The 26,583-nt window shown below is 44.4% G+C and overlaps 1 protein-coding gene across 8 annotated transcripts in view; it reads right to left on the bottom strand.

The window, feature by feature from the left end:
* Positions 1-26,583, bottom strand: part of LOC127057248 (calcium-activated potassium channel subunit beta-2) — a 268,310-nt gene that overhangs the window by 15,308 nt on the left and 226,419 nt on the right. For 7 of the 8 annotated variants that reach the window (XM_050966139.1, XM_050966141.1, XM_050966144.1 and 4 more), the window contains 2 exons: positions 18,675-18,794; positions 2,731-2,901 (listed from right to left, as the gene is read on the bottom strand). In XM_050966139.1, coding sequence (XP_050822096.1) covers positions 2,731-2,901; positions 18,675-18,794 — 291 coding nt within the window. The remainder of the gene's footprint in view (positions 1-2,730; positions 2,902-18,674; positions 18,795-26,583) is intronic. The other variant, XM_050966138.1, reaches the window with a different exon arrangement.

Raw genomic sequence — 26,583 nt, 5'->3', positions numbered from 1 at the left:
AACACACGTGGGTGGGTGGTTGGCAGCAGGGATTTAACCTGGTTTCTTAACCAAGGCTCTAGCAGATTAATCAATCTCTAGTTGGCCTAGCCACCACTAGAGGGAGACAGAGCACCACACTGACTGAGTCTGGGCACCTGTTATGTTCTTCCATAGACAAAAAGCAGACAGGAACTTTTTGTTTGGAGAACATTTGAGATTAAAGGGAACAAAGAAAGCTAAGATCAAATGTAAAACATGCCTGGGAGAGACCATGGTCTGCATGGCTCACTCATTAACGGCAGTCATCTTGAATTAAATCTGAGAGTGGGCTCCTGAAGGCAGAGTAGGAGGACCAATTCACTCTTACAGGTGAAGTACTTAGAAAATACCTTCACAGTTACATAGACACATCGTACCATATGGCCCTCCACCACCATATGGAATGCTACTTCTCAGAATACTTTTTCTTCTAGTACAGGTCTCACTAGGTTTTGAAGAAGATAAATCACTTTGAGAAATCATTCTGAAGAATTTCTGGGCTATCTTGGGTACATAAGAGTCTAAAAGGGAGCAATGTATCCATTTGAAACCCCCAGATAGGTACTGCATCAGGAACCTTATTTCTACTCAGATGGAAATAAGAAAATACAATCTATGACTAGGTTTTTCTTAGGGACAAAGGTCACTGGAATGTCACAACTGACAGCTATTCAGGAAATTCCATTAATGTCCAGAGGGGGTCCCCCTCTCCCACTGATCTTCCTCTGAACCCCTCTGGGAGCCTGAAGATGTTCTGCTGCCTCTTGTGCTTACATTGCAAAGGCTGTCCTATCTTGGTGCCATAGAAGGGCTGGGACATAGCTCCTTCCAGAGCATATCAACCCTTCTTCCTGTTATAGCAAAGTATTCCCAACCTCTGCAAGCTGTGGACCAAATATGAATCAGGGTTTGTCTACATAGGGATACTCATGAAAGTTAATCTGAATTAACTAAAAGTATGACAAGATTATATGCTAAGTGATTTAGATGATCTCTTGGACAATTCTCTTACCAAGTATTTTGCTCTTGTAACAATTATAGTTGCAGGTTCCATGTATTAAAAATGGTTGATAATTAAAGTTCAATTATGGCATGATAATTCTGTTAATGTTTATGAAAAAAGGTGTAGGATTTTTGCCCATCAGGGCAAGAAGTATTTTGGTGGTGGGGAATTGTTCTCTGTGGCCTAACGGCTATTGGGATCTACTCCTCGCTCCTTCGCTTTTATTTCTCTGTACCTTATTTTACCCATGTATAAAGGGTTATAATAGCACCTATCTCGCAGCTGAGTTTTGAGGCTTAGTTAATTAATATCTTCAAAGTGTTTTGATATCCTTGGATAATATGTCCTATAGCTCGTAACATAACTGATCTTTCCAGAAAAGCAATGTTAACATTAACAGCCTCCATAATTGACAATTATATTGCTAAGGAGGTCTGGGAGAGAGAGTGATTTTGAAATGTAAACACTTTTAGATGTTTAAATAGCTTGATCTCTGTCTCTAAAGTTTAAGATTTGTCTGGATTTAAAAAGAGATGAATAATTTTATGCCTGGGAATAAGATTCAGGGCAACTAATCCTCATGCATCAGTGCTCATCCTAAGCATTGCAGAAGTCAGGAAGGGATAGTTTCCTACAGGTACAGCATTACACAATGGAAGTTTCCCTTGCTTTCTCTGCAGAATCGGGTATTGGCCACTGGCAGAGGCAGGATATTGGGTAGATGGACTAATGGTCCAATCCAGAATGGCACATTATTTGTTCCCATGTCTTCATGGATCAGAATGGAAAAGAATTGCTGACAACACTATCACAAGCCTAGGATGGAGTCTAAGCAGGGCTCATGCTTGAAAGTTACTCTGAAGCACAGCCAGTGAATCAGAGGGCAAACTTTCTGGTCCTTAGCTAAGAAGGGAAACTGTGGAAGGACATCAGAAAAATTAAGTGCTGTATAATAACTATGAAAGATGATAGAGTATCATAGATTATCAGTGTTGGAAGGGACCTAAAGAGATCATTTAATCCAACCCCCTGCTCAAAGCAGGGCCAATCCACAAATGGCCCCCTGAGGGCTTTGAACTCACAACCCTGGGTTTAGCAGGCCAATGCTCAAACCACTGAGCTATCCATTTCAAAAGGATTTCACTTGTTAAAATGAAGGAATTAGCTTACATGAGAACTAAATGCTATAAAATAGCATGGTCCCTTGCCCAAATTAAACTTCCATTTTTCATTTGAAAGGGTATTGTTTCTCTGGGCCACTGAATATTACTGCTGCTCCCTGCTGAATTAGACAGGGGCTCTGTTTTACAGCAATAGCCACTCCATAGTGTATGGACTCCAGGAGGCCACAGACCAGCTGTTAAAGATATTACACAGAATCTATACTGTGAGGGAGAAGGTGTTTTCAGAATCCAAAACTGTTCATTCTCCTTCTACTCTAATTAAACAGTGACAAATCTAAAACTGGTGATCTGTGTTTTGTCAGATACCGTAGCTCTGATTCTGCTCTTGCTTACCGGTCCAACTCACTTGTCTGCAGTGCAGTTATTCCTGATTTATATCGGTGTAAGTTAGAGGAGAATCAGGCCATCCTGATCAAAGGGCAGCACGAGGAGAAGAGAAATCATTAAAAGTTCAAAGCATGGAGGGAAATGAAATCAGCTGAGCTGGACATTCCAGGAACAGTGTAACCATAATAAATGTACCTCTGCATGTATGACCGCAGCAGCGTAATTCCCAGGAGGAAGTACATCATAATGGAGCACACCATCATAGTCAGTCCTAGGAGTATGGCCCGATCTTCTCCTGCTTTCAGAGCTGTGACTGTTTTCCTTTTGTCCAGTAGATCATGATCCCTGATTTTTTGGTAAATATTTCTGAGGTTGAAAATAATACATTCTTATGTGAAGTTCATATTTAATCAGTGAACCCTCTAAAGGGTGGGTAGTTCCACCACCACTTCCATCTCATAGGAGAGAAGGGTTCCTCAGATGTCCTTTTCAGTGGATTCATTCTGACCTGGCAGGGAATTAATTCACTTCCAAAATATTTTACAGTCATTTCTGAAAAGGTAAAATCCTTGTATTGCAAATATAAACATTTAGACACTTGGGCCAGCTCAGTAAATCCGTCTCTGATGTATCATTGACTCCAATGGAGTTACTCCACCACAGTTGAATTTTGACCTATTAACTCCAACTCCTGCCCCATTCCCTGAACATTATTAGGCATTTTGCTGGGTGTTTTCTTCAGGCCTAAATTCATTATAGTAGCCAGGCCAGAAGACAATATCCACCCAAAATGTCTGAGGGGACCTCATAACACATTCTTTCTCATTTGCCTATGGGTTAGTAGAGGAGTCTGATTCAAAGCACATGGATGACAATGGAAGTCTTTCCACTGACTTCCATGGTCTTTGGATCATGCCTTTATTTTCTATTTTTAAAATGTAACTCATGGGAATACATCTTATGCATTACAATTAATACCCTATCTGAAAATTATCCACCAAAGCTACTTTCCCCCTGCAATTAAGAAAAATACAAACTATTCTCGCCTCCAGCTGAGAGAGTCCTTTTCACTTCCTATGTCCTTTCATTTCCAAGCCTTTGATGATTCAAAGGTCACAGGGACACAGTGACAGGGGAGGGATGTACTTGAGTACATTTTAAACACACTCAAACTTCGTGGGTTTAAAATGTACTTACAGACCTGAAGCTGATCATAAGCTTCTGTGTTTTTTGTTCAAATTCTTTTGAATCTTCCAGGCAGCACTTGATGCATGTAAGCCGCATCCTTTGAGCCCTGGCATCACCATAAAATGGCCATAGTAGTACCACCTGGAAGTAGTTTGTCTTCTACTGTCTGCAAAATGGCAGGTGAGCAGTATCAGAATGAGCATTATTTTGGGCTCTAACAAACCTGCAACTCATCTAAGCTGAAACTATCAAGTTTCACTTGTTCTTATTAAAAAAACCCAGTAGCATGTAATCTACATTAATAGATCAAACACAGCAATTTCCAACAGCGTTATATAGGGATAATACTGCAGTCATTTTAAAAAGAATGGTTTTGATGGAAAAATCATAAATGGGACCCCCACGTCCACTAGAAACAGGACAATAATTTTGACCACAGATTCCCAAACATTTGCAATACTTTTGATGAATCTAAACTGAGTTTGAGTTTATAGTGAGAACCAAAACCCGAAAAGGCGCATGCGGTTTGGTGTTTTTGCAGCAAAAGTTTTGCCCAGATCTTGCTAGAAACTCTCAAACATTTCAACTTACCTAAAATACAACGGGTGAAATTCTGGTTCCACTGAGATCAATGGGTGTTTTGCCATTGACTTCAACAGGGCTAGGATTTCACCCCATCTCTCAAGTTTCTTCTATTACTACTGACATGCCAACTATTTTTTGGGGGAGTGTTTCTAGTCATTACTGTCTCCAGATAACAACTTTCTTTCCCAAGTTTATGAGTTCACTTCTAATTTACTTCCTTAGATTTCCAGGGTTTCTCTATAAAACCTGGTTCCTTAAAGACTTGCTACTATTTCCTTCACTGGAAACTAAACAGTAATTCAGCCTCTTGAGATTTTCTTTGGCAGTGTGGGGAATCTTTTGTGATTTTATTGGATGCTGTTGCTGTCAAAGAACTGATGTAAAATAATAGTCAAATGTTACACTCCTATTATTATTTATCAAAATGTATTTAACTCTGATAGCTGCTATTAAGATATGCATTGCTTCCAAATGAAAGCAAGCGATAAGGTACCCATAGTCATACAGTTCCAGAACGTTAGCCAATCACACAGCATGACTTATGTCAGTCTGCAGACGTAAACCAGACACAGTGCAATCAGTCTGTAATGTCACCAGAACATAAAAGTGATTTAAATGGATGATTTAAAAACAAACAGCTAATTGAAAATAGTTACAAATGTTTCCCATGTGGCCTGTAGCCAAGAAGTGTGCAATGAAAGGTAAAAAGATGGACTATAAGGTATGTTGTAGAAACAATCTACCTATAAGGTGACTGGAAAACTGAGCAGTGTGTGTGGGGAAAGTTTTCCAGTTATGTTTTCAAGACTCCAGGGCCACAGAGAATAAACATCTGCTGATGAAGTCATTCCAGAAGCATTGACAACTATTTTTCTGTTGCCATTGCTGATGAAAAGCCCTGAAAAAGATGGAATTTGATGCATTTTATGTGATGTCTTCATCCCCTGAACTGCTGCTGTAAGTGAGTCTGGGTAACTTGAGGCACGGATCTGAGACTGTGGTGGTGTGTCAGATGCCCCATCTCACACAGAAGCTCCAGGAGATACAGCACTAAGTCACAATTCTTCCCCTACTTTCCCCTTGCTCCAGGGGGTTAGTGGGGGAACTTGCTGCTGGTTGATACCAGCAGAAAATTCTGATGCTCTCCCTGCACCAACCAGAAAGAGTAGAAGGGGGTGGAGCCACAAATCTGTGCACTCCCTACATTCCCTGCCCATCTTTTGCAGTGGAAGCAGTCAGATGGTATGTAGCACCTGTTTACATCTGTGAACCCTCACTTAATGCCTGGCTAGCCTGCGCAGTGGAGTAATGGGAGATCTTACCCCCATCTGACTCCCCTGTGTAGGTGTGTAGTCCAAATCACAATCTAACCCATAAGCAGCATGTCCTGCCTCCAGCAGAAGCACCACTCCCTCATTTCAGCTGGAGTAGCAAAGTTATTTTATGGGGAAACTGTCCTTTAGGTCAACACAGTGGACAATCCTACTAAAATCCACTCTGTAGTTTGTGGCTTTGTGATGGACTGGTTTGGGCATGTGTGTAATATGTGCCTCTCTGCTGCGTGGGATTTGTCAGATGTGACCTATTAGCACAGTGGAGGAGCTGCTCTCACCGCACTGATAGAGAGCTATTCTTAGGCAGCTGATTTCTGTTTCTGTTGCAGGGCCGGCCCACAACATTTTGGCACCTGAGGCGGAGAGCTCAAATGATGCCCTCATGCCCCCTCGCTTGGGCCAAAACTTTGAAAGGTCTCAGTTCTGCCTTCTTCCTGTTCTACTCCTCTCATTGTACTACTCTCCTACCTACTCCAATAAAGGAGAACTAAGAACTTAAAGTGCCTTGTTCAAAAATTTTTTAATAACACTTAACTTTCAAATGTCTGAACAGCAAATGTAACTTTTCTTTTCTGCACAGTAAACACTGGCATTTTTATCTGTTTGAATAATCAAAGTGGTGCTTTCCGTGCCTTCTTGGTTACAAAGATTTGAACTGCTTTCTGAAGGTCCACAGTCTGGGCCAGCTCATGCTCTATTGAGATGGTTGCAAGGCTGACCAGCCTCTCTTGTGTCATTGTGGAGCGTAGATGTGTTTTTATAAACTTCAGCATGGAGAAGCTGTGTTCTCCTCTGGCAACTGTTACAGGAAGTGTTAGAAGTATGCGCAGCAACAAAAGCATTTGGAAAGAGGGTAATCATCTTATTTGTGCACATATATTCCAGAACAGCCTTTGGAGTTGATCCTGCTGAAATGTATCTTGAAATGGCTTTCAGTTCATCACCTAAATCGCTCGCATCAATATCACGCATGTCATCATGTGTCAGTACTGACTCTAGTGCCCTGCATTGCTGGTGCAGGTCTTCTTCAGGTATAGTGAGGAGTTTTGGAATATCATACAACATCCCAAATACACTGCTGTGTTCCTTGAGCTGCATGAAATGTTCTTCAACTGACGGTATTGCACAATCTAGCACCTCGTTAAAGAATTCAACTTTGAATTGTTGTTGGGGTCTCTTATGGGATTATCCCGTGCCTTGTAATCAAAATGTCGTCTTCTTTGGTGACTCTTGTATTCTTAAATGGGTGGGAAAATAGCTTCAGTGTGAAGTTCCTCTGTCAACTTCTGTGCGCTCTTCAGAACGTTTTGAAATCCTTCATCTGACTGGTAAGACTGTAGGTATGACTTTGCTTTATCCAGTTGTTCCATTGCTCCAGATATATCAAGGTCAACACCTTGGAGTCTCTTGCTTACAATATTTATTTCAAACAGTATGTCATACCACAACACTAAGCCACACAGAAATTTGAAGTTATATATGTTTCTGGTGATTCCATTTCCCTCTGTCACTGTTCTCTCACGAAAGGTTCCTATCATAGCATTATCCTCCATAATGACATATATGGCATCATCTATCTTCCCAACTTGGTGTTTGATAGGCTTTATCGCCTCCGCTTGACTTTCCCATCGTGTGGCACTCAGTGGTTTCAGTGTCAGAGAGGATGTTCCCAGATGTAAACTGGAGTAATAGTAGTAGGATGAAATTTAATAGTGAAAAGTGCAAGGTCATACATTTAGGGATTAATAACAAGAATTATTGTTATAAGCTGGGAACGCATCTGTTGGAAGTAACAGAGGAGGAGAAGGACCTCGGAGTATTGGTTGATCACAGGATGACTATGAGCCGCCAATGTGATATGGCTGTGAAAAAAGCTAATGCGGTCTTGGGATGCATTAGGCGAAGTATTTCCAGTAGAGATAAGGAGTTGTAAGTACTGTTATACAAGGCACTGGTGAGACCTCATCTGGAATACTGTGTGCAGTTCTGGTCTCCCATGTTTAAGAAGGATGAATTCAAACTGGAACAGGTACAGAGAAGGGCTACTAGGATGATCTGAGGAATGGAAAACCTGTCTTATGAAAGGAGACTCAAAGAGCTTGGCTTGTTTAGCCTAACCAAAAGAAGGCTGAGGGGAGATATGATTGCTCACTACAAATATATCAGGGGAATAAATACCAGAGAGGGAGAGGAATTATTTAAGCTCAGTACCAGTGTGGACACAAGAACAAATGGATATCAACAGGCCATCAGGAAGTTTAGACTTGAAATTAGATGAAGGTTTCTAACCATCAGAGGAGTGTAGTTCTGGAACAGCCTTCCAAGGGGAGTAGTGGGGGCAAAAGACACCTGGCTTCAAGACTAAGCTTGATAAGTTTATGGAGGGGATGGTATGAAGGGATAGCCTAATTTTGGCAATTAATTCATCTTTGATTATTAGCAGGTAAATATGCCCAATGGACTGTGATGGGTTGTTAGATGGGGTGGGATCTGAGTTACTACAGAAAATTATTTCCTGGGTGTCTGGCTCATGAGTCTTGCCCACATGCTCAGGGTTTAACTGATTGCCATATTTGGGATTGGGAAGGAATTTTCCTCCAGAGCAGATTGGCAGAGGCCCTGAAGGTTCTTCACCTTCCTCTGCAGTGTGGGGCACAGGTCACTTGCTGGAAGATTCTCTGCATCTTGAAGTCTTTAAACTATGATTTGAGGACATCAAAGGCTCAGACACAGGTTTGATACAGGAGTGGGTGGGTGAGATTCTGTGGCCTGCATTGTGCAGGAGGTCAGACTAGATGATCATAATGGTCCCTTATGAACTTAAAGTCTATGATTCTATGTTGCTTCAAAATTTGCCATCAATGAGTTGATGCAGAGAAAAATATATAGATGCTTTGAGTTACATGAAAAAATTCAGCAGCCTCACTAGAAGCTGATGCTGCATCACTGACCACCAAGTTTAATGAATGAGAACTGCATGGGACAAAAAAAGCTTGAGGGTTTAATTCTCGGATCCATGTTCTTTCCTGCACTCCTCTGTTCTTTCCTCTCATGTTGGCACCATTATTGTAGCCCTGACCTCTCATGTCAGCTATCGCAATTCCCGTATCTTCCAACTTTTTAAGAAGCACATTTGTCATACCAGCTCCTGTAGTATCATCAATGTCAATACATTCTAGAAAATGCTCTCTGACAGTCACCATTGCAGGGACATTTTCACTAGGTTCTGTTGTTTTTACAAAACACACCATTAAAGTCATTTGTTCTGTATGGCTGATGTTAAGTGTGCAGTCCAGAATAACAGAGTAATATCTTGCTGACTTCAGATTTGCCACAATCGTCTGTTTGACTTTTGTTGCCAGTAACTGTATGATCTCATTTTGAATTGTTTTTCCAAGCTAGTGGTGTTAGGGTGACCAGATGTCCTGATTTTATAAGGACAGTCCCAATTTTGGGGTCTTTTTCTTATATAGGCTCCTATTACCCCTACTCCCTGTCCCGATATTTCAAATTTGCTCTCTGGTCACCCTAAGTGGTGTGTGTATATTTCTTAGGTGGTGACTCTTCTTAGATGCTCCTGGAGTAGTGCATCAAACTTAACCATCAGCTCCACCATTTTAAGGAAGTTTCCATTGTTTGGCACAGACAGCTGATCTGAAGTGCCATGCAGTGCTAGGTTTTGGGTAGCAAGCATTCTCACAATGGCAATGAGCCTTTTCAGAACATTTTGCCAGTAAAGAGACTCAGATGCAATCTTCTCTTGATGCTGATCATCTATGGTGGCTTTTAACCTTAGTCTCATCTCAAGCTCTTTCAACTTATGGAATGCTCTCTGGTGATTTGCTGCCTTCTCACGGCATACCAGATTTCTAGCCAGATTTTTCCAGTCCTTTGTTCCTGTAGAACCCAATGTGGCTGGAACATTAGACTGGAAGAGTTTGCAAAAAAAACGGTATGCAGCATTCTGGGTTTTTGAGTACATAAGTCATGGCCTCTCCACTTTGTCACCATTGGGGATTTCACACCAGTAAAGTGTCGGATGGAAACTTCTATATTCATTGTCTTTGGGGAACATGAAATTTTTCACTTGCTGTGGCCCATGCACTACAAGGAAGTCCCTCAGTCTACTGCTCAAGTGGGTCCGCAGTCCTGGATTATCTAGACTTAAGGAACTAAACTCAGCAGCAGCTGTTCCTTGTGCCTCCACCACAGTCTTCTCTGATCTACACTTTTCTTCAGGAAGGTCCATGGTTACATCCATTTGAGATGGAGATATGGATGCTTCAGTAGCTGCCAGATCACCTGCACTCTGACTAACTGGAAGATCAGGCATCTCCTCACCACTCACATCCTCACTGGTGCCGGAAGGCTCACCGTGAACATTTGTGTCTAGGTATCTCAGGAGAGCTCCTCTCTGCTTAGATAGAAAAGCTTCCTTTGCTTTCTTTCTTTTTCTGAATGCTGCCCCAGAGGGGTGTTTTCTTCTTTTATGACTGCTGTTTTGTGCTAGTTATAGTGGCTCTTAACACTCAATTGAAGGGGACAAATAAGCAGGCTGGTAGCAGGGCCTGAGTGAAGGAAGATATCAGCGTCTTAAGGGCCTAACTGGCTCCTACTACTTCAGTTGACTGCCTGTTCTCCTCAAGTGGGTTCAGAGAAGCAGCAAGAAACAGGAAGCTCCCTGAGAAGCTGGTGTCAATCAGTCCAGGCTCCTGGGGGTGCTACAGAGGTACATAAGAGGCTCCTCCTCCTCTCTCTCCCTGCAGCTCCTGCTGCTTTCTGTTATTCCTTCTCACCTTTTCTCCTGCCTGCCTGTTATGTCTCTTGTGTCCTCCTTCCACCAGCACAGCACTCCACCATCTTTGTGCATCTAGAGCAGAGAGAATATATATGCACCATCAACAGACACAATTTTCTACACTCTGGGTCCTAGTGGCATCCCCCCACAGTCTGGCACCTGAGGCGTCCACCTCAGTTTGCCTCATGGTAAGGCCAGTGCTGTCCTGTTGCTGCATGGACACAATGAACTCACTACTGTGGTGTGTATAAATGGAGTCACAGATCAATGCATCCCAGCCAGTACATCTTGATGATTCACTCTAATAACTGAGCTCATATGATAACTCCCCATATGTCTAATTGTTTTTTTTAAAGTCCTAGACATGAGAGCATGAGTTCTCCCAGGTCCTCTCTCTCCCCGTGTACAAAAGAACTTAATGTAAATGAGCCCAGGTGGACAAAAGGTCTTTGCTCCTCCTACTGTTTCTGAGTTGCCATTTCCATTTGATAAATCCCCAGGTTCTCCTGTCAAATGGCTCTCATCTGATGCAGCTCGGATGACTGCACACTCTGATGTGAGCAAAGAGTCCTGTGGCACCTTATAGACATTTTGGAGCACGAGCTTTCGTGAGTGAACACCCACTTTGTCGGATGCTCCCATGAAAGCTCATGCTCCAAAACGTCTGTTAGTTTATAAGGATTCTTTGCTGCTGTTACAGATCCAGACTAACACGGCTACCCCTTTGATACTTGACACTCTGATGTGACTGCTATGAGAGGAAAATTACACATGGCTGTGTTGAGTAGGATGGGGGTAGAACAGAGGGAATCTCTTCCTCTCAATTCCCAATATCTCTGCAGTGTAATTAGCAGTTCCTTATATGATATCTGAGTCCAGGCAAGAGCTTAGGGAGACCCTGTGCAATGAAACTAGGCAGCACAGGCTACGTTTTGGCAGTCTGGGAACTAGAGAGACAAGGAGATCTTCAGAGTCTGTCAGAATCTAGTGGCTTGAAAAAAGAATCCTATTTATACTCATTACAGTCAAGAACTGTTCTTTCTCCATCAAAAAGGACACTACATCCTCTTAGCACCAGCCTCAGTGATAGGAGCAAGGGCGGCTCTAGGCATTTTGCCGCCCCAAGCACTGCAGGCAGGCTGACTTTGGTGGCTTGCCTGCAGAGGGTCCGCTGGTCCCGCGGCTTCGGCGGACCTCAGGCAGGCGTGCCTGTGGGAGGTCCGCCGAAGCTGTGAGAGGTCCGCCGAAGCCACAGGACCATTGGACCCTCCGCAGGCACACCTGCGGGAGGTCTGCTGAAGTCGCGGGACCAGTGGACCCTCCACAGGCAAGCTGCCGAAGGCAGCCTGCCTGCCGCCCTCGCGGCGACCGGCAGAGCGCCCCCAGTGGCTTGCTGCCCCAAGCACGCGCTTGGTGTGTTGGTGCATGGAGCAGCTCCTGGATAGGAGGGGACCTGCCAAATGCACCCTTCTACACACTAAGGTCTGAGGGGTCTGGTCTTCTGACTTGAGGGTGTGGTCGTATCAGTGCTCCTGTGCATATGCTGAATTTGTCACATACGTTAGAGAGGGGTTCATATTATACCTTTTAAAAAGGAATAGCATGGTGTTCTAGAGGGATGAATGACATGCATCTGACGAAATGGGTATTCATCCACGAAAGCTCATGCTCCAATACGTCTGTTAGTCTATAAGGTGCCACAGGACTCTTTGCTGCTTTTACAGATCCAGACTAACACAGCTGCCCCTCTGACAGTTAATTCTGAGACTTCCTAATCTGACAGCATGGTCATGCAGATGTCAGATGGGAATACATACGTGCTTGTATTATTCCAAATGACTTTGAATCCTGATTCAGTTCTCTGACATCACAGTTGTTATGCAGATATCATTCAAATTACTTCATGCCAGGCATGAGTACCTGAAATCCTTGAATGTAGAGGTCAATCCAAACCTCCATATCACCAGCAAGGTTCCCGGTGCTAAATGCTCAGCAACACAAGCAAACTCATCTGAGGGCCTGAGTCAAAGCCTATTGAAGTCTATAGAATGGCTGCCATTGAATTCAATGGGCTTTAGATCAGGCCAAACAAGATCACATAAACCCCCAAAAAAGACATTCCTCAGGTTTGCCAAGCAAAGGAACTTGGGCTAAAAATAATAGAAGAGAATTGAGAAATGAGCGAGGGCTTAAACAGCCTTCTTTAGGGCTCCCAAAATTCAAAGGGTGACATTTGAAAACAACAACAACAGCTAAATGAGCGTGCATTATATGCAGTTTCAGGCCTTAATCCTTCAAATACTTATACCTGTGAGTAACTTTACATGACAGTAGCCTACTCCTGTGTAAAGTTGCTCAGGTGCATAAAAATGTTTGCAGGATCAGAGCGTTAGGTGCTTATTTTTGAAGATATGCCCCCTCAAAAAGCTGTGGTTGTGGGGTTTTGTTATGCAAGCATCTTATTGCTCCATCCCATAATCTCCCTGTATGATGTCTGAAAAACAAATTTCTATGACGGGATCATTTTGGGGGGTTGTTTCTCTATAATTCATGATGATTTTGCAGGTGACCTGGTATGCACTAAAATCACTGCAAAGCATAGAGTTCCTCCTGCTAGCACTCCATTAACTCCTCTCCTTTTGTATTTCTGAGACCATAGTTGAGATGCTCTGATTTCAGTTTTCTATTCCGTCCCATTCACTCTCACAGAATATCATATATTACTTTCATGGCTCTAACAGCACCTTAGATATGGGTGTACAGAGATGACTGGGAAATTAACCCAGATCAGTTGTGTCAAAAGCAGCAATGGTAATTACAGTAGTGCCAGTGCAACGAGAGATAGGAAGGGTACTGTCGTATGTGTAATGGCAGAAGCTGATCACAGAAGGCCATTAATTGCTCCCACTGAAGCCAATGGCAAAACTCCCATTGATAGGGTGAACATATTTCCCTATGCTAAATACAGAGCACCTGGTAAAATTACTCATATTCAGGAGAGTTCAATGACAATCAATCAGAACTATGCAGTACAAATATTCAAATTAACATCAAGTTGACTGAGCCCCTGTGAAAAAGAAATACTGCGTAGTGGGATTCTTTTTATTTACTTCCTTATCTTTAAGGCTTTAGGGTTCACAAGGGGAGAGGTGACACACACACACTCTCCCGTACACCTCTCTCACACACGGGACGACTGACCTGGCCCATGTCTTTGCACAGCTAATCTCTCTCTCCCCCTTGCCCCACCTCCCCACATTTGGAAGCAGCTTGTCCCTTCCTGCCCACACCATGTCGCAAGACAGATAACACCTCCAGGCTGCTGCTGGCCACTGACATAACCCAGCTGCCTTCTGTCTCTCGGCTACAGAGCGGGCAAGAAGGGGTTAAGCCTTAAGGATGCATTGTGCACCAGGGCCCAGGGAATCTGACTGCAGAGGCTTCAGCAAACCCAGCCAGAGAGGTGGCTCAGCAGGGAAGGGTGCCTAGAGGATGGAGCAGCCCCGTGCTCCCTGGGAGAAGGAACCAGAGTGGGTGGGAGAACAGGGTGCTAAGCCCCTGCCCTGGGGGCTGCTGCGGAGCCTGCAGGTTTGGGGCATGACCAGGCTGGAAATCGCTTCCCCCTCACCACTCCAGAGCTGAGCTGAGGGGCAGAGATGCTTCACTGTGCTAGTGCTGTGCGGGGCTTTGGCACATGCAGGGCTTGGCTCCTTCAGGCCGGTTCCCTGGGCCAAAGGATCTTGGGCTTTCCAGGGCGCCGGCCCATCTTTAGAGGTTTCTAAGGTCCAGCTTGACAAAGCCCTGGCTGGGATGATTTAGTTGGCACTGGTCCTGCTTTGAGTAGGAGGTTGGACTAGATGAACTCCTGAGGTCTCTTCCAACCCTAATATTCTATGATTCTATGAAGGAACCTGCCAGCCAAGCTGTTGGTGAGCTGAGCACTCCAACCAGGGGCTGGTTCTCTGCACAGCGCTGGGAGCCAGACATGCCCCACTGTGGGAGAGGGATATGGAGGAACGGTGGGGCTGAGGTGTGTGTGAAGGGGCAAAGCAGGGAGAAGATAGCGAGAGGGGGAGCACGTAAAGGGCTGATGGGTGTGCACCCTATGCGACACGTAACTGGCTGAAACCTGGCGCGTGCCTGCACTCACCAGCCACTGCAGCTCACAGTGCACAGCCAGTGCCGTCCGGAAATGGGATGGGGGGCAGGGTCCTGCTGGCCAGAGCCGGCACGCAGCGGGGGCTGTGTTGATGGACCAGCAGGGGGAGTGGCCAGCTTTGCCCTGCCTCCAGCCTTGCACACCCACCCCCATCATTGGCCATTGGACCCCCCCCCCCACTCACCACTGGTGGGTGGGCAGCTGGTGAGCTGGGATCCAGCCAGCAGCAGGACCCACCAGTACTGATGGGGGTGGGGGGAGAGATAGAAAATATGGGAAAATTTGCCTGTTTTTTAAAAAAAAGTCAAGACACCTGTAGTCGGGCTTGCAAACGGGACATCTGGTCACCCTGCCCATTGAACTGAATAGAAATAGCATTGGGCCCATATTGCTGCTGTTTCCTTATGAAGCAGAACATAATGAATGTAATCAAGGCATACTGTAGACAGTGTCTCACTCCCTCAGACTCCTGGATTATCTGTGCTGCTGTGTTACAGCGTGTATCCGACCCTGGATGCAGGTGGCATTGACTGCTGAATAACTACCTAGTGCCGGAAAGAACTGACTGTTTGTGTCTCTTTGCAGCATAGTACGAAGGGTCTGATTGTCAAAAGTGCTGAGTACTGACAACATCAGTGGGAGCCCGTGGGAGTTGTGTGGGGCTCATTAAATCAGATCTCCTGTAAATGTCTATAACAAGGCTAACCTTGAACAGCCCTTTCCAGTTCTGGGTATGAATACAGAAGAATGTATTTTTTCAGACCAATAAGTATATAAGGGGGATGTTTTCAAAGGCACAAAGGGAAGTGCCTTTGAAAATGCCATAATCCCACTGGTAGTCAATAGGAATTGGGTGCAATACTGGCCTCTTTGCCTTTGAAAATCTCCCCCTAAATATTTTACAAAAATACAGCTATATAGGACCAGATTTTCAAAACAGCACAGGATCCACATGGGGCCAGATTTTCAGAAGAGCTCTGCTCCCACTTCAGCACCAAAGTGAGTGCTCAGTAGGTTTGGTGCAGGTTGAGTACCATACCCCACATGCACATTTTCCATAGCAGAGGTCAATTAGCCACAGTAATATCCCAGTAGAACCCACTGGGGTTGTAGATACATTTACCTTTGTTTTTGCTTCAGCAAGAGCTGATTTTTTTGTGATTACATTTAACAGCCAGTGAAAGGGGGATGGAGGAGAGAGAAAAAAGGAAGAGAAAAAAGGGAAATGCATCTGAGTGGCAGTGAGACAGGTCGCCTGGCAAATCTCACTACAAACAGGAGAGGTTTTGGAGGGATGAGGCTGGGCACTAGCAGACAATTGTTCTCTCATCAGTGCTATTTAACTTCTTTCATTCCCAACTGAGCACTGCCTTTGTCTATGGACTTTAAACCTCTCCCCTCCTTCCCTTTCATTCTCTCGTATGTAATTCCCAGCTGCTGACGGAACTCTAGTAATTTGCTCTATTCCTTTGTCTCCTTCAACCGATCCCCTCCACCAGCACCACTCAAATGAACTGGCCTTTTCATAATAATTAGCTCACTCTCAGGCCCTAAGTGATTGTGCAATACATATAGGCTTGGAAGGATTAGGGCTTGTCTACATCAGAAAGTTGCAGCGCTGGTGAGGGAGTTACAGCGCTGCAACTTTGAAGGTGTACACATCTGCAGGGCACCACCAGCGCTGCAACTCCCTGTTTGCAGCGCTGGCCGTACTCCCGTTTTGTCTCGGGTGTAGAGGATCCAGCGCTGGTGATCCAGCGCTGGTAATCCAATGTAGACACTTACCAGCGCTTTTCTTGACCTCCGTGGAAGGAGGAAGCCTCTGGTAATCAAGCTGGTCTCCTTTCCCGGTTTGCTCTCTCGTTCCCGGAGCCCAGAGCAAGCAGGTCTCCTTCCCTGCGGTTTGCTGGGTGGCTCCGGGAACGCGAGAGCAAACCGCGGCGAAGCGGGTCTCCTTCCCCGGTTTGCTCTCTCGTTCCCAGAGCCCCGAGCAAGCAGGTCTCCTTCCCTGCGGTTTGCTGGGTGGCTCCGGGAACGAGAGAGCAAACCGCGGCGATGCGGGTCTCCTTTCCCGGTTTGCTCTCTCGTTCCCAGAGCCCCGAGCAAGCAGGTCTCCTTCCCTGGGGTTTGCTGGGTGGCTCCGGGAACGAGAGAGCAAACCGCGGCGAAGCGGGTCTCCTTTCCCGGTTTGCTCTCTCGTTCCCAGAGCCCCGAGCAAGCAGGTCTCCTTCCCTGCGGTTTGCTGGGTGGCTCCGGGAACGAGAGAGCAAACCGCGGCGAAGCGGGTCTCCTTTCCCGGTTTGCTCTCTCGTTCCCAGAGCCCCGAGCAAGCAGGTCTCCTTCCCTGCGGTTTGCTGGGTGGCTCCGGGAACGAGAGAGCAAACCGCGGCGAAGCGGGTCTCCTTCCCCGGTTTGCTCTCTCGTTCCCAGAGCCCCGAGCAAGCAGGTCTCCTTCCCTGCGGTTTGCTGGGTGGCTCCGGGAACGAGAGAGCAAACCGCGGCGAAGCGGGTCTCCTTCCCCGGTTTGCTCTCTCGTTCCCGGAGCCCAGAGCAAGCAGGTCTCCTTCCCTGCGGTTTGCTGGGTGGCTCCGGGAACGCGAGAGCAAACCGCGGCGAAGCGGGTCTCCTTCCCCGGTTTGCTCTCTCGTTCCCAGAGCCCCGAGCAAGCAGGTCTCCTTCCCTGCGGTTTGCTGGGTGGCTCCGGGAACGAGAGAGCAAACCGCGGCGAAGCGGGTCTCCTTTCCCGGTTTGCTCTCTCGTTCCCAGAGCCCCGAGCAAGCAGGTCTCCTTCCCTGCGGTTTGCTGGGTGGCTCCGGGAACGAGAGAGCAAACCGCGGCGAAGCGGGTCTCCTTTCCCGGTTTGCTCTCGTGTTCCCGGAACCCCCCTTGAAGCCGCCCAACAGCGCTGCAGTGTGGCCACATCTAACACCACTTGCAGCGCTGGTTGCTGTAAGTGTGGCCACTCTGCAGCGCTGGCCCTATACAGCTGTACTAATACAGCTGTAACAACCAGCGCTGCAAAACTTTAGATGTAGACATGGCCTTAGATTTGTATCGGTAAATGTCGGCAAACATTGATTTTGCTGCACACGCACAACTGACACAAATATTTCTATTTAAATTTACAGATAGACAAGTAAGAAAAATTCTGCTTGAGAACTTATTACAGTTTGATTTCAGGATATTTATTTTGTATATTTTGACGTGATGTTGACAATCTGTGTATTAATGGTTATAAAGCTTTAATTTTTTGAATCTCGGCTACTGCCATTACATAATTATTGTCTGACCACCTCCCATAATTTCTGTGAAAATTTAAATTGATAAAAACTGAAAAAATGCTTGAAACCCATAATTTTACACAACTGTGAACATTTAAATTGGAAACAAAAATTGAAAAAAATGCTTAAAATTAACACATCTGTCAAAATTACAAAACAAAAATCTAATACTGTACTGAACATCCTCTCTATTTACACACACACACACACACACACACACACACACACACACACACACACACACACACACCCCTCATCTATGACAACTCTCTAATTTCAGCATGTGCATCGTATCAGTGAGATGCATGGAATTTATTTAGGGTGGCATTCTGGCTGGACAGCCAAAGTGTTGGGGGAGAGTGTTGCTCAAGCAATGGTAGCTGGAAACATGCTGCTTGCAGAAAACAGAACGTCGTTTCTAGCCTTGGTGCTGGTGGTGGGGTTGTGCTCATGTGTGGTGACTAGCACATCTGTAAAAAAGGTTCAGGGTGTGCCAGCCTCAGAACTGAACTCCAAGTGCTAGTGACAGGGGTGGGGGTGGGGCAAGAAAGACCTTAAACACACCTCCAGCATGTCTGATCAGACCCCTTTTGGGGATGCTGCACCAGAAACCCCCTCCATTTATCAAGCAATTCTATCCTAGAAGTCTCTAGCAGGGGAACACTTGGGGGCAATGGCCTCCTGCATCCTTCTCTCCTCCCACTTCACAACACCTTGGGAAGGCCAGGGTCTGACGCTTCAGAGAGACCCCAGTTTAAAAACCACAAAACACAATAAGTGCCATTGCAGTTTACCTTTTCTCGTCATGTCTGTAAGATGTGGAGGTCCGGCCACTGGTCCAAATAAACATCTTAGAGGATTGCCCAGTGGTGCCTTTCCTTACTGTGGAGGTCTTGGAGGGATGACGGAACGACCTAGAAGGAGAGGAATAGTCTCTGTCAGTATTCATTTGACCATGTTGTGTCCATCATGCTAAGTTCCCGGGCCTGGATTCCTATCCATTTGGCAGTGCTCAGTGGGCTCTGGTCCGAGGAGGTGGACCTTCTGATTATTCGAGGCGATATGTAAAGTAACAGAGATGCCCTCTCTGTTCCCTTCCAGGAGCTTTATCTTCTACTTTTTTCTCTCTCTCTCTCTCATTTGTTTTGCTAGCACTGACTCACATCAGAGATAAGATGTCGTTTCCTTGCCTGTGCTTTACTGCCTGGACAAACGCTTGCTTTGCTGTTGGATCACACACTCTGGAAAATGAAAACTTCACCTTGGAGTGAACTCCAAGCGCTGGCTAAACAATAGGCTGGAATCTTTTGCTGTTCCCATCACTTTTGCCTGCTTTCCTCCCTGTCCCAAGACCTCTTGATACATTTGTTCGAAGCAGCTATAGGTTTTAACTAATTACGTGAGCCCATGGTGTATTCAGAATGCATTGATCTGTCACCAAACTCGTAGTTAAATCTAACTGCAGTTACAGTCCCTCTCCCAGCTGGCATTCTGATTGGCGCGGCTTGAGAGAAGCATAGCAACTTCACGAGGTGCTCCATTGATGCATGCAGAATAAATGTTGAGGACAGTTTGTTTTCCTTTTTCTATTGCTCATATAATGGATTAACTCTTTCATCGCCAGGATTCTTAGCTGGCTCTTAGGCACTAATGTAATAAACATGATTAATAAGATCAGGCGAAGACCATCCACAGGCTGATCTTTCTGGTGAGAGTCTCTGCCAGCATTATACCTTTTCCCCAGCATATCAACCTGATGTATGTTAATTAAGAGGTTATGTATCTGTTACAAGTATCAGGGAGTAGCTGTGTTAGGCTGTACCCACAAAAACAACAAGGAATCTGGTGGCACCTTAAAGACTAACAGATTTCAGTCCTGCAACCCTAAATCAGTCAAAACTCTCAGTGGGTACCGTGCCTGAGTACAGACAGAGTTGCAGCACCTGGAGCTATTTATTCTTTTGGAAGTGTATCTGATATCACTACAGGCTTTAAAAGGATTTATTGTTCCAAACCTGCTTAGCTGATAGAGTCATGGTTGTCTTAGAAGCAGAACAAGGACTTTGTTTTTTAAATGGGCTCCAATTAATTTCCTCCTACCGTCTCCTTAATCTACACTCCCTTTAGCAAATGCTCCCACTCTAAGATTTGTGCTTTCTTTCATACCCCCAACCCACCGCCAGCCTGGCACAACCTCCCACTTCATGTCTGCCAAGCAGGCTCTCTGTCCTCCTCCTGCCATAGCTTCCTCCTACTGCCTTCTAATCAGCGATTTCCCTAAACACTCCCTGAACACAACTGCTGCACAGGGCTTTCTCTTTTCTGTGGCAGGGCATGATACCAGTAGCATTTCATTTTCAGAGCTTAAGATTTAAAGAGGGGGGAAATGTAAAGGAGTTTTGATCTAGGGATTTGGTTTGGACTCACTCCTCTCTTTGTTAATTCATCTATAATGAGGTTTGCCGGGATCCAATTTACTTCTTTATAATTTTGATGGATGTTTATTTTTAAGCATTTTTTTTATTGATTTAAATTTTCACAGTTGTGGGATTGTGGTGCGGGAGTTGTCAGACAATTATTTAATGACAGTAGATGTTGAGATTCAAAGAGTTAAAACTTTTAACTGTTAAAGCATAAATTGTCAACCTCACCTGTCAAAGTATACAAAGTAAATACCCTTAAATCAATCCCTAATAAGTTCTCTAGAAGATTTTTTTCTTATTTTGCCTATTTTATTTATCAACTGAAATATTTTTTGTTGCTTTGTGTGCATATGGTAAAATCAGCGTTACTAACATTCACAGATAAAAAGCTAATCCTTCCCAGCCTAACTATATCTCAATTGGTTCTGAATGCTTATCCTTACAAACAGGTGACTTAATGATGCTCAGCATCTCACCAGATCGGGCCTTCGATTGTGAAGTCCCTTTGGGCAGAGGCCATAGCTCATTCTATGATTTGTAAAGCACCGTGTGCATTTATCGCACTATGGAGCAGGACTTAATAATAAAAATGAAATAGTCTGGATTCTAAGTGTCTTAATGTAGAACCTTTTTGTATCTCAGTGGCCATTCCCTAGCTCACTGAGAAATAAACGCAGCTGTTTGTGGTTTCCAGTGAGGGTGCACAGGCATTCCAGAGCGCTGCTTGTGTAAAAAAAAAATGCTGTCACGCCACCATCACACAAAGGGCTGATTCATGTACTTGCCTAGCTGTGAACCTGGGTGAATGCTCAGAACTGACTGAGATGGATTTGGAGGGAAAAAACCAGAGCTGGATCTGAGCTGAAATTCAGCTTGGCGTGTGAGAGGGCTGGAATCCAAATCTGGATTTGGATCAGAATTTCACAGCTGGACCCCGTGCCAGGAACGGGGCAAACAAAAATCCTGGGTCTTTTCACTCCAAACTTTGCAGAGGAGTGGGAAGGAGGCTTGAAATTTAGAGAGAAGGAGGCCCTTCTCTAAAAACCACCACCAAAACATTCTGCCTATTTAGGCCTTGGGTGACATCATAAAAAGCTACAATGTACCAGTGAGTTGGCCTTTTGGCAAGTGCTCCGTGCCCCATTGTTAGCACTGAGCACTCTCAAAATCACACTGAAATGAATAAAATCCATCTGTGACTCTGGGGCAGGGACCATCTTTTTGTTCTGCATTGTACAGTGCCTGGTACACTAGGATCATGGTCCATCACTGGGCTCCTTGAAGCTACCACAAAATAAATAAATAATCTAAGTCTTTGTATCACAGTCATGGATGGACACAGATTAGGCAGGAAGGGGAGCTCTTTGCACCAGCCAAAGAGGAGGAAGAGCACTGCTTAAACAAGCAAGGAAGAAGAAAGGAAGATGTGTTCTCCCAGTCTCCTTACTTTAACCCCTGATGCTTGTCACTGTGGTATCTGAACACTTAAACAGTCTTTTCTTTCCTTTTCACCTGAGCAAAAAACCATAGTCAAGTATTAGAGGAACAATATATAAGAAAAGGAAGTTGTGACTAAAATAACTATGGCTTGGAGGTCAAAATATTAGCTACCAGCATCTAATCAATATGATGACCCATTAAGGAGAGTTTTCAAGTGGTCAGCATAGGTGCTGGAACTAGAGGTGCTGGGGGTGCTACTTCACCCTCTGGCTTGAAGTGGTTTCCATTATATATAGGGTTTACAGTTTGGTTCAATGGCTCTCAGCACCCCCACTGTACACATTGTCCCAGTGCCCCTGGCCATCAGAGTAGAGAACTTGGGATACAGGACTCCTGGGTCCTATTCTTGGCTCTACTACTGACTCACTGTGCAGCCATGGGTAAGGCATGGTCTACATTAGAAAATGAGGTTAACATAAATACGTCGCTCAGGAGTGTGACAAATCCACACCCCTCAATGGTGTTGTTAAGCTGACCTAAATCCCTGTGTAGACACTGCTAGGCCGATGGAAGTGCAGCTACTGCCTCTCTGGGAGGTGGATTACCTATGCTGATGGGGAACCCCTCCCATTTGTGTAGGTAGTGTCTACACTGATGCACTAAAACGGTGCGGCTGTGCTGCTGTAGTGTTTTAAGTGTGGACAAGCCCTGTGACACTCAGGTTGACTAAAATAGCCTCTAACATTGGGGACATCAGCTAGCAAACAGAAAATTTTGGCATTCAGTACCATATTTAGTGTCCACTTTTATAAACTGAAACCTGGCCCTCTGCGCCTCAGTTTACTCAGTCTGTACATATGAAGCAGTTGTGAGGACTTATTGAAATCTTCAAGAGGAAGGCCTCTAAGGTTCTGTTCACACACAGTCCTATCACTCCTGTTGGTGTCACTTGCTGAAAGGTAAAGTTGCACATGGTGTGTGAACGGCTAAAACTAAAAGTACTGAGTGACGCAGCTGGACCAACTGGACGCTGTGCTGATATAGCCTAAACCACTGCTATAGTCATTGGGAGACCTGGAGGAGCTTGGTTATCACAGACTTTGCTCTAAACTAAACACAGTTGAGCATACTGTCGAGGTGATATACAGCTCATGCTGCCTGCATTCGTTATACTGTCCTTCTCCGGTAGGATGAACAGTAGCAGCATCACCACAGGAGCTAGACATCTTCTGACTCACCTAGTCAGAGTGAAGGCTTTGTGATGGCAGCCTTCAAAGTGGAGGGGGGTGGCTGCAGTGCACAGAAGGGTGTATGGGAAGGAAGGAGAGGTCTTTTTCTCTGGAAAATTTTAAGGGATTTCAGAATGTTTCAGAATGCCAGTGCCTTGGAGCTACCCATATGTGATATCATTAATACTGCCTGCTCCATTAGCTGGGCAATCCAAGCCACCCTTCACTATTTAACAGATAATTACATGCCTAATCTTGTGTAAAATTGTAACAGTAATGATGTCACAGCAGCCACTCTAAAGGTCAGATGTAAGTGACTTGGTTCACTGTTTTCTTTAGCTGTAAGGGTCACCTATAAGTTATAATCCTTTCACAGGAACAATGGAATGTGAAATCTCCACGATCCTTCTTCTGAGGGCCTTTAGGGGAAAAGAAACATTTCACATGGAGGAATCTGAAACTAAATTAATATATGCTGGTTCAGTGGTTTGGTTAGACAATACGTTTCTTTCCCCCCCCCCAAGATTGGACTGTGAATCCCAGTCCTTATCACCCAAAGCTGCAAAATAATTTCCCTATAGTATTGGAGCAGCCCCACTGATAAAAGGAAATACTTTTTCACACAACACATAATGAGACTGTGGAACTCATTGCCAAATGATGCTACGGAGGCTTAGAATTTAGCAAGATTCAGAGAGGGACTGGACATTTATATGAATGACAGCCATCTCCAAATTTATAAAATAGTATCTACTAAAAAGAAAAAAAGAGTTTTGAAATGGACATAAACCCTCAAGATCATGTCTTAAAACAATCTCTGATTATCAGGAGTTAGGAGAGACTTTCCTGTGGGGAAGATTATCCAGCATCCGCCTACTGAAGCAGTATCTTGTACCTTTCTCCGAAGTACTTGGTGCTGGCTACTCTCAGAGACAGGATTAGAAGGACTTTGGTCTGATCCAGTATGGCAATTCTTATGTTCCTATTTCAATGGGGTTAATATGGAGATTGGAAAGGGAGGCTGTGTTTTGGTTCTTGCAAAATCCAACTGGTCCTTGGGATCAGGGTTCCATTTTATTTAAATCACCACTGTTCCAGGGCAGGATTTGGGGGAGCTCAAGGTGTGCCGAAGTAAGCAATCCATCAACAGCATTAAAATAGAGTCTAACTCCCACTAGTGTTTTCAAGTACATGTTACATTTATTCCCTTTCCTGTGCTGCATTTTCTTAGGGGTAGACTTTGATACTCTCACTCAGAATGAGTAGCAGTATTCTCCAGGAGCAGTCCTGCTGCTTTCAATGGCACTACTGTGGCATAAGAAGATCTGGGCAAAATGTTTTTTGGCAAATAGCAAATTTGCCAAAAAATGCATTTTGAGAGGTGCCAAAAATGCATTTTGAGAGTCACCAAAACTATTCATGAATTTGGGTTGATTTAAGTTTCAGCCAAAAAAAAAAAAAGAGGGGGGAGAGGGGAATCAGAAATATTAATGGTTTGTTTCACCATTTTTGAAACATTTGGCTTTGAATCAACATGACATTTAGAAAATGTCATTTCAAAATCACGTGCAAATGATTCATTCAACCTGAACAAATTTTTTTTAGTTTTTCATTTGATGAGAGAAACAAACAAAACAAACAAACAAATGGAAAAAAATCAATTTCATTTTGAAATGAAACAATTATTTTTTTTTGGCCACTGAAATGAAAAAAATTATTTGCTCAGCTCTAGTAATAAGGTACTGCTTAACAGGAGTAAGAGTGAAAGAACTAGGCCTCTGCTCTTTAGTTAGCTGTGGAGAAAATGTTTCAGGGTTTCAATTTTGGTCTGCAGCTATGTAAATAAAGTATCTTACTGCAAATTTGACTATGAAACAAAATTGCTCTGTGCTGTTATTAGCTCCTCTAGAAAGAGGAGACAGCACGGAGGAGCAATGTTTGCTTTCTATCAAGTGCTTAGTATCAAGAACATTAACTTTTTAGTTCACATCTTTCAGATCTGTTTGTTGTCCTAGGGATGCAGCAAACTATCCATGGGAGGTTTGGCTACTGCTGAACATGGGGGAGGCAATACAGCAATTACACACACACTGTGGGTATTATCCTCACAGGTGTGATATCACAGGGCTGTAATTATTATATACTTACACTTCAAGGGAAATATTATGTTGAATTCAGCAGTTTCTATCTCCATTTAAATGGTGTGCACAGGTACCAACATACTTCAGAAATAGAAAATAATTTCAGCTCATGTTTTCACACCCTTGGTATAAATATAGAGTGAAACATCAGTAGCTGCCTAGAACTTCATTGTTGCCACTATGCTGCATACAATAGTCCTTTGGCACTTCCAGCTAGCGTCAGGGATGTAACTTAGATCTTCCTGCCTCAGAAGCACAGCAAAAGGAGATTCTTTCGCAGCAGTATAGGGTCTGTGACACATAGCCGAGCAGCTCTGAATTAATCCATTAGAGGGAAATGGATATACATTGTAATCAGGTCATGATAGCATTTATGCACTAAGGCCCTACTCCTGCTGAAGTCAATGGCAAAACTCCCATGGACTTTAATGGGGCAGGATTAAGTCCTAACACTTCTGCCATTTACTGTGACAGTAACTGGAAATACACTCCCACTAGAGCGCAAATCAATTCAACAGCACGCATGTCATCATTACAACTAATAATAACAGGTACAGTGCTGTAAATTTAATGGTGCTTTTGATGATCTGGCAAAAAGAGTTTAATATGAGACAGCCAAAGACAAGAAAAGATGTGGTAGCACAGTTCAGGGGAAGAGATAGGAAGGAGAACAAGGTACGAAAGATTCCTGGGAGAAAAGGGTTTGAGGTGGGAGAAAGAATGTGTTTGGTGGAATGGATGGGGGAAAGTGTTTCAAGCTGAGAATGGGAGTTCTAGTGGAAGGAAACAGTAAAGAGAGAGGGAATACAGGGAGTGAAAGGAAGAAGGAGGAAATGAGATCAGAGAGGTAGGAGAGGCCACTGAGTGAGGATGAGAGAGTTCAACGGGATGTGGTAAAAGACAGAAAGGTGGGGGAGGGATTCAGTTTCTTAACACATTTTTCAAATGTTTAAAAACTAACGTTCCATTCAGTTTCTTTCAGAATTGCCATGGCTTCTTCTAAGCCTCTTGGCTAAGAATAAATGCAGTATGGTGTCAGTTTAACATGTGCTCTGTCCTGTCCTCCGTATGGAATTGCAATGGAGATAGACTCAGTGATCTTAGGAGATCCTATTACTTCCTGGAGAATCGCACAGGCTCATTTCTCACTAGAAACTCTGCTCATGCTTCAAGCTATAACTACAATGAAGATTGGAAGCTGTTCTGAATGGATTTAAACCCGTTCATCCTGCCCTCACACCAATTACCATCTCTGTTGCACCTGAGCAGTGAGCATCATTATGCTAAGTGTAGGAGAGGGAATGGTAGCTGATGATTGCTCTAATTTATATTGGGGACTGACCTTTTGTCTGGAGGGCTTAAGGATCAGGCAGTCAAAAAAGGGTACTTTTGTTTTCTCTCTTCTTGGCTTCACTGTGAAGGATGTGGCCCCAAAATGCTGGGTGTGGTGCTCTGTCCCATCTAGTGGCA

Source organism: Gopherus flavomarginatus, chromosome 8, assembly GCF_025201925.1.
Source record: "Gopherus flavomarginatus isolate rGopFla2 chromosome 8, rGopFla2.mat.asm, whole genome shotgun sequence".
Lineage (NCBI taxonomy): Eukaryota > Metazoa > Chordata > Testudines > Testudinidae > Gopherus > Gopherus flavomarginatus.
This window is presented reverse-complemented; position numbering and strand designations above follow the sequence as displayed.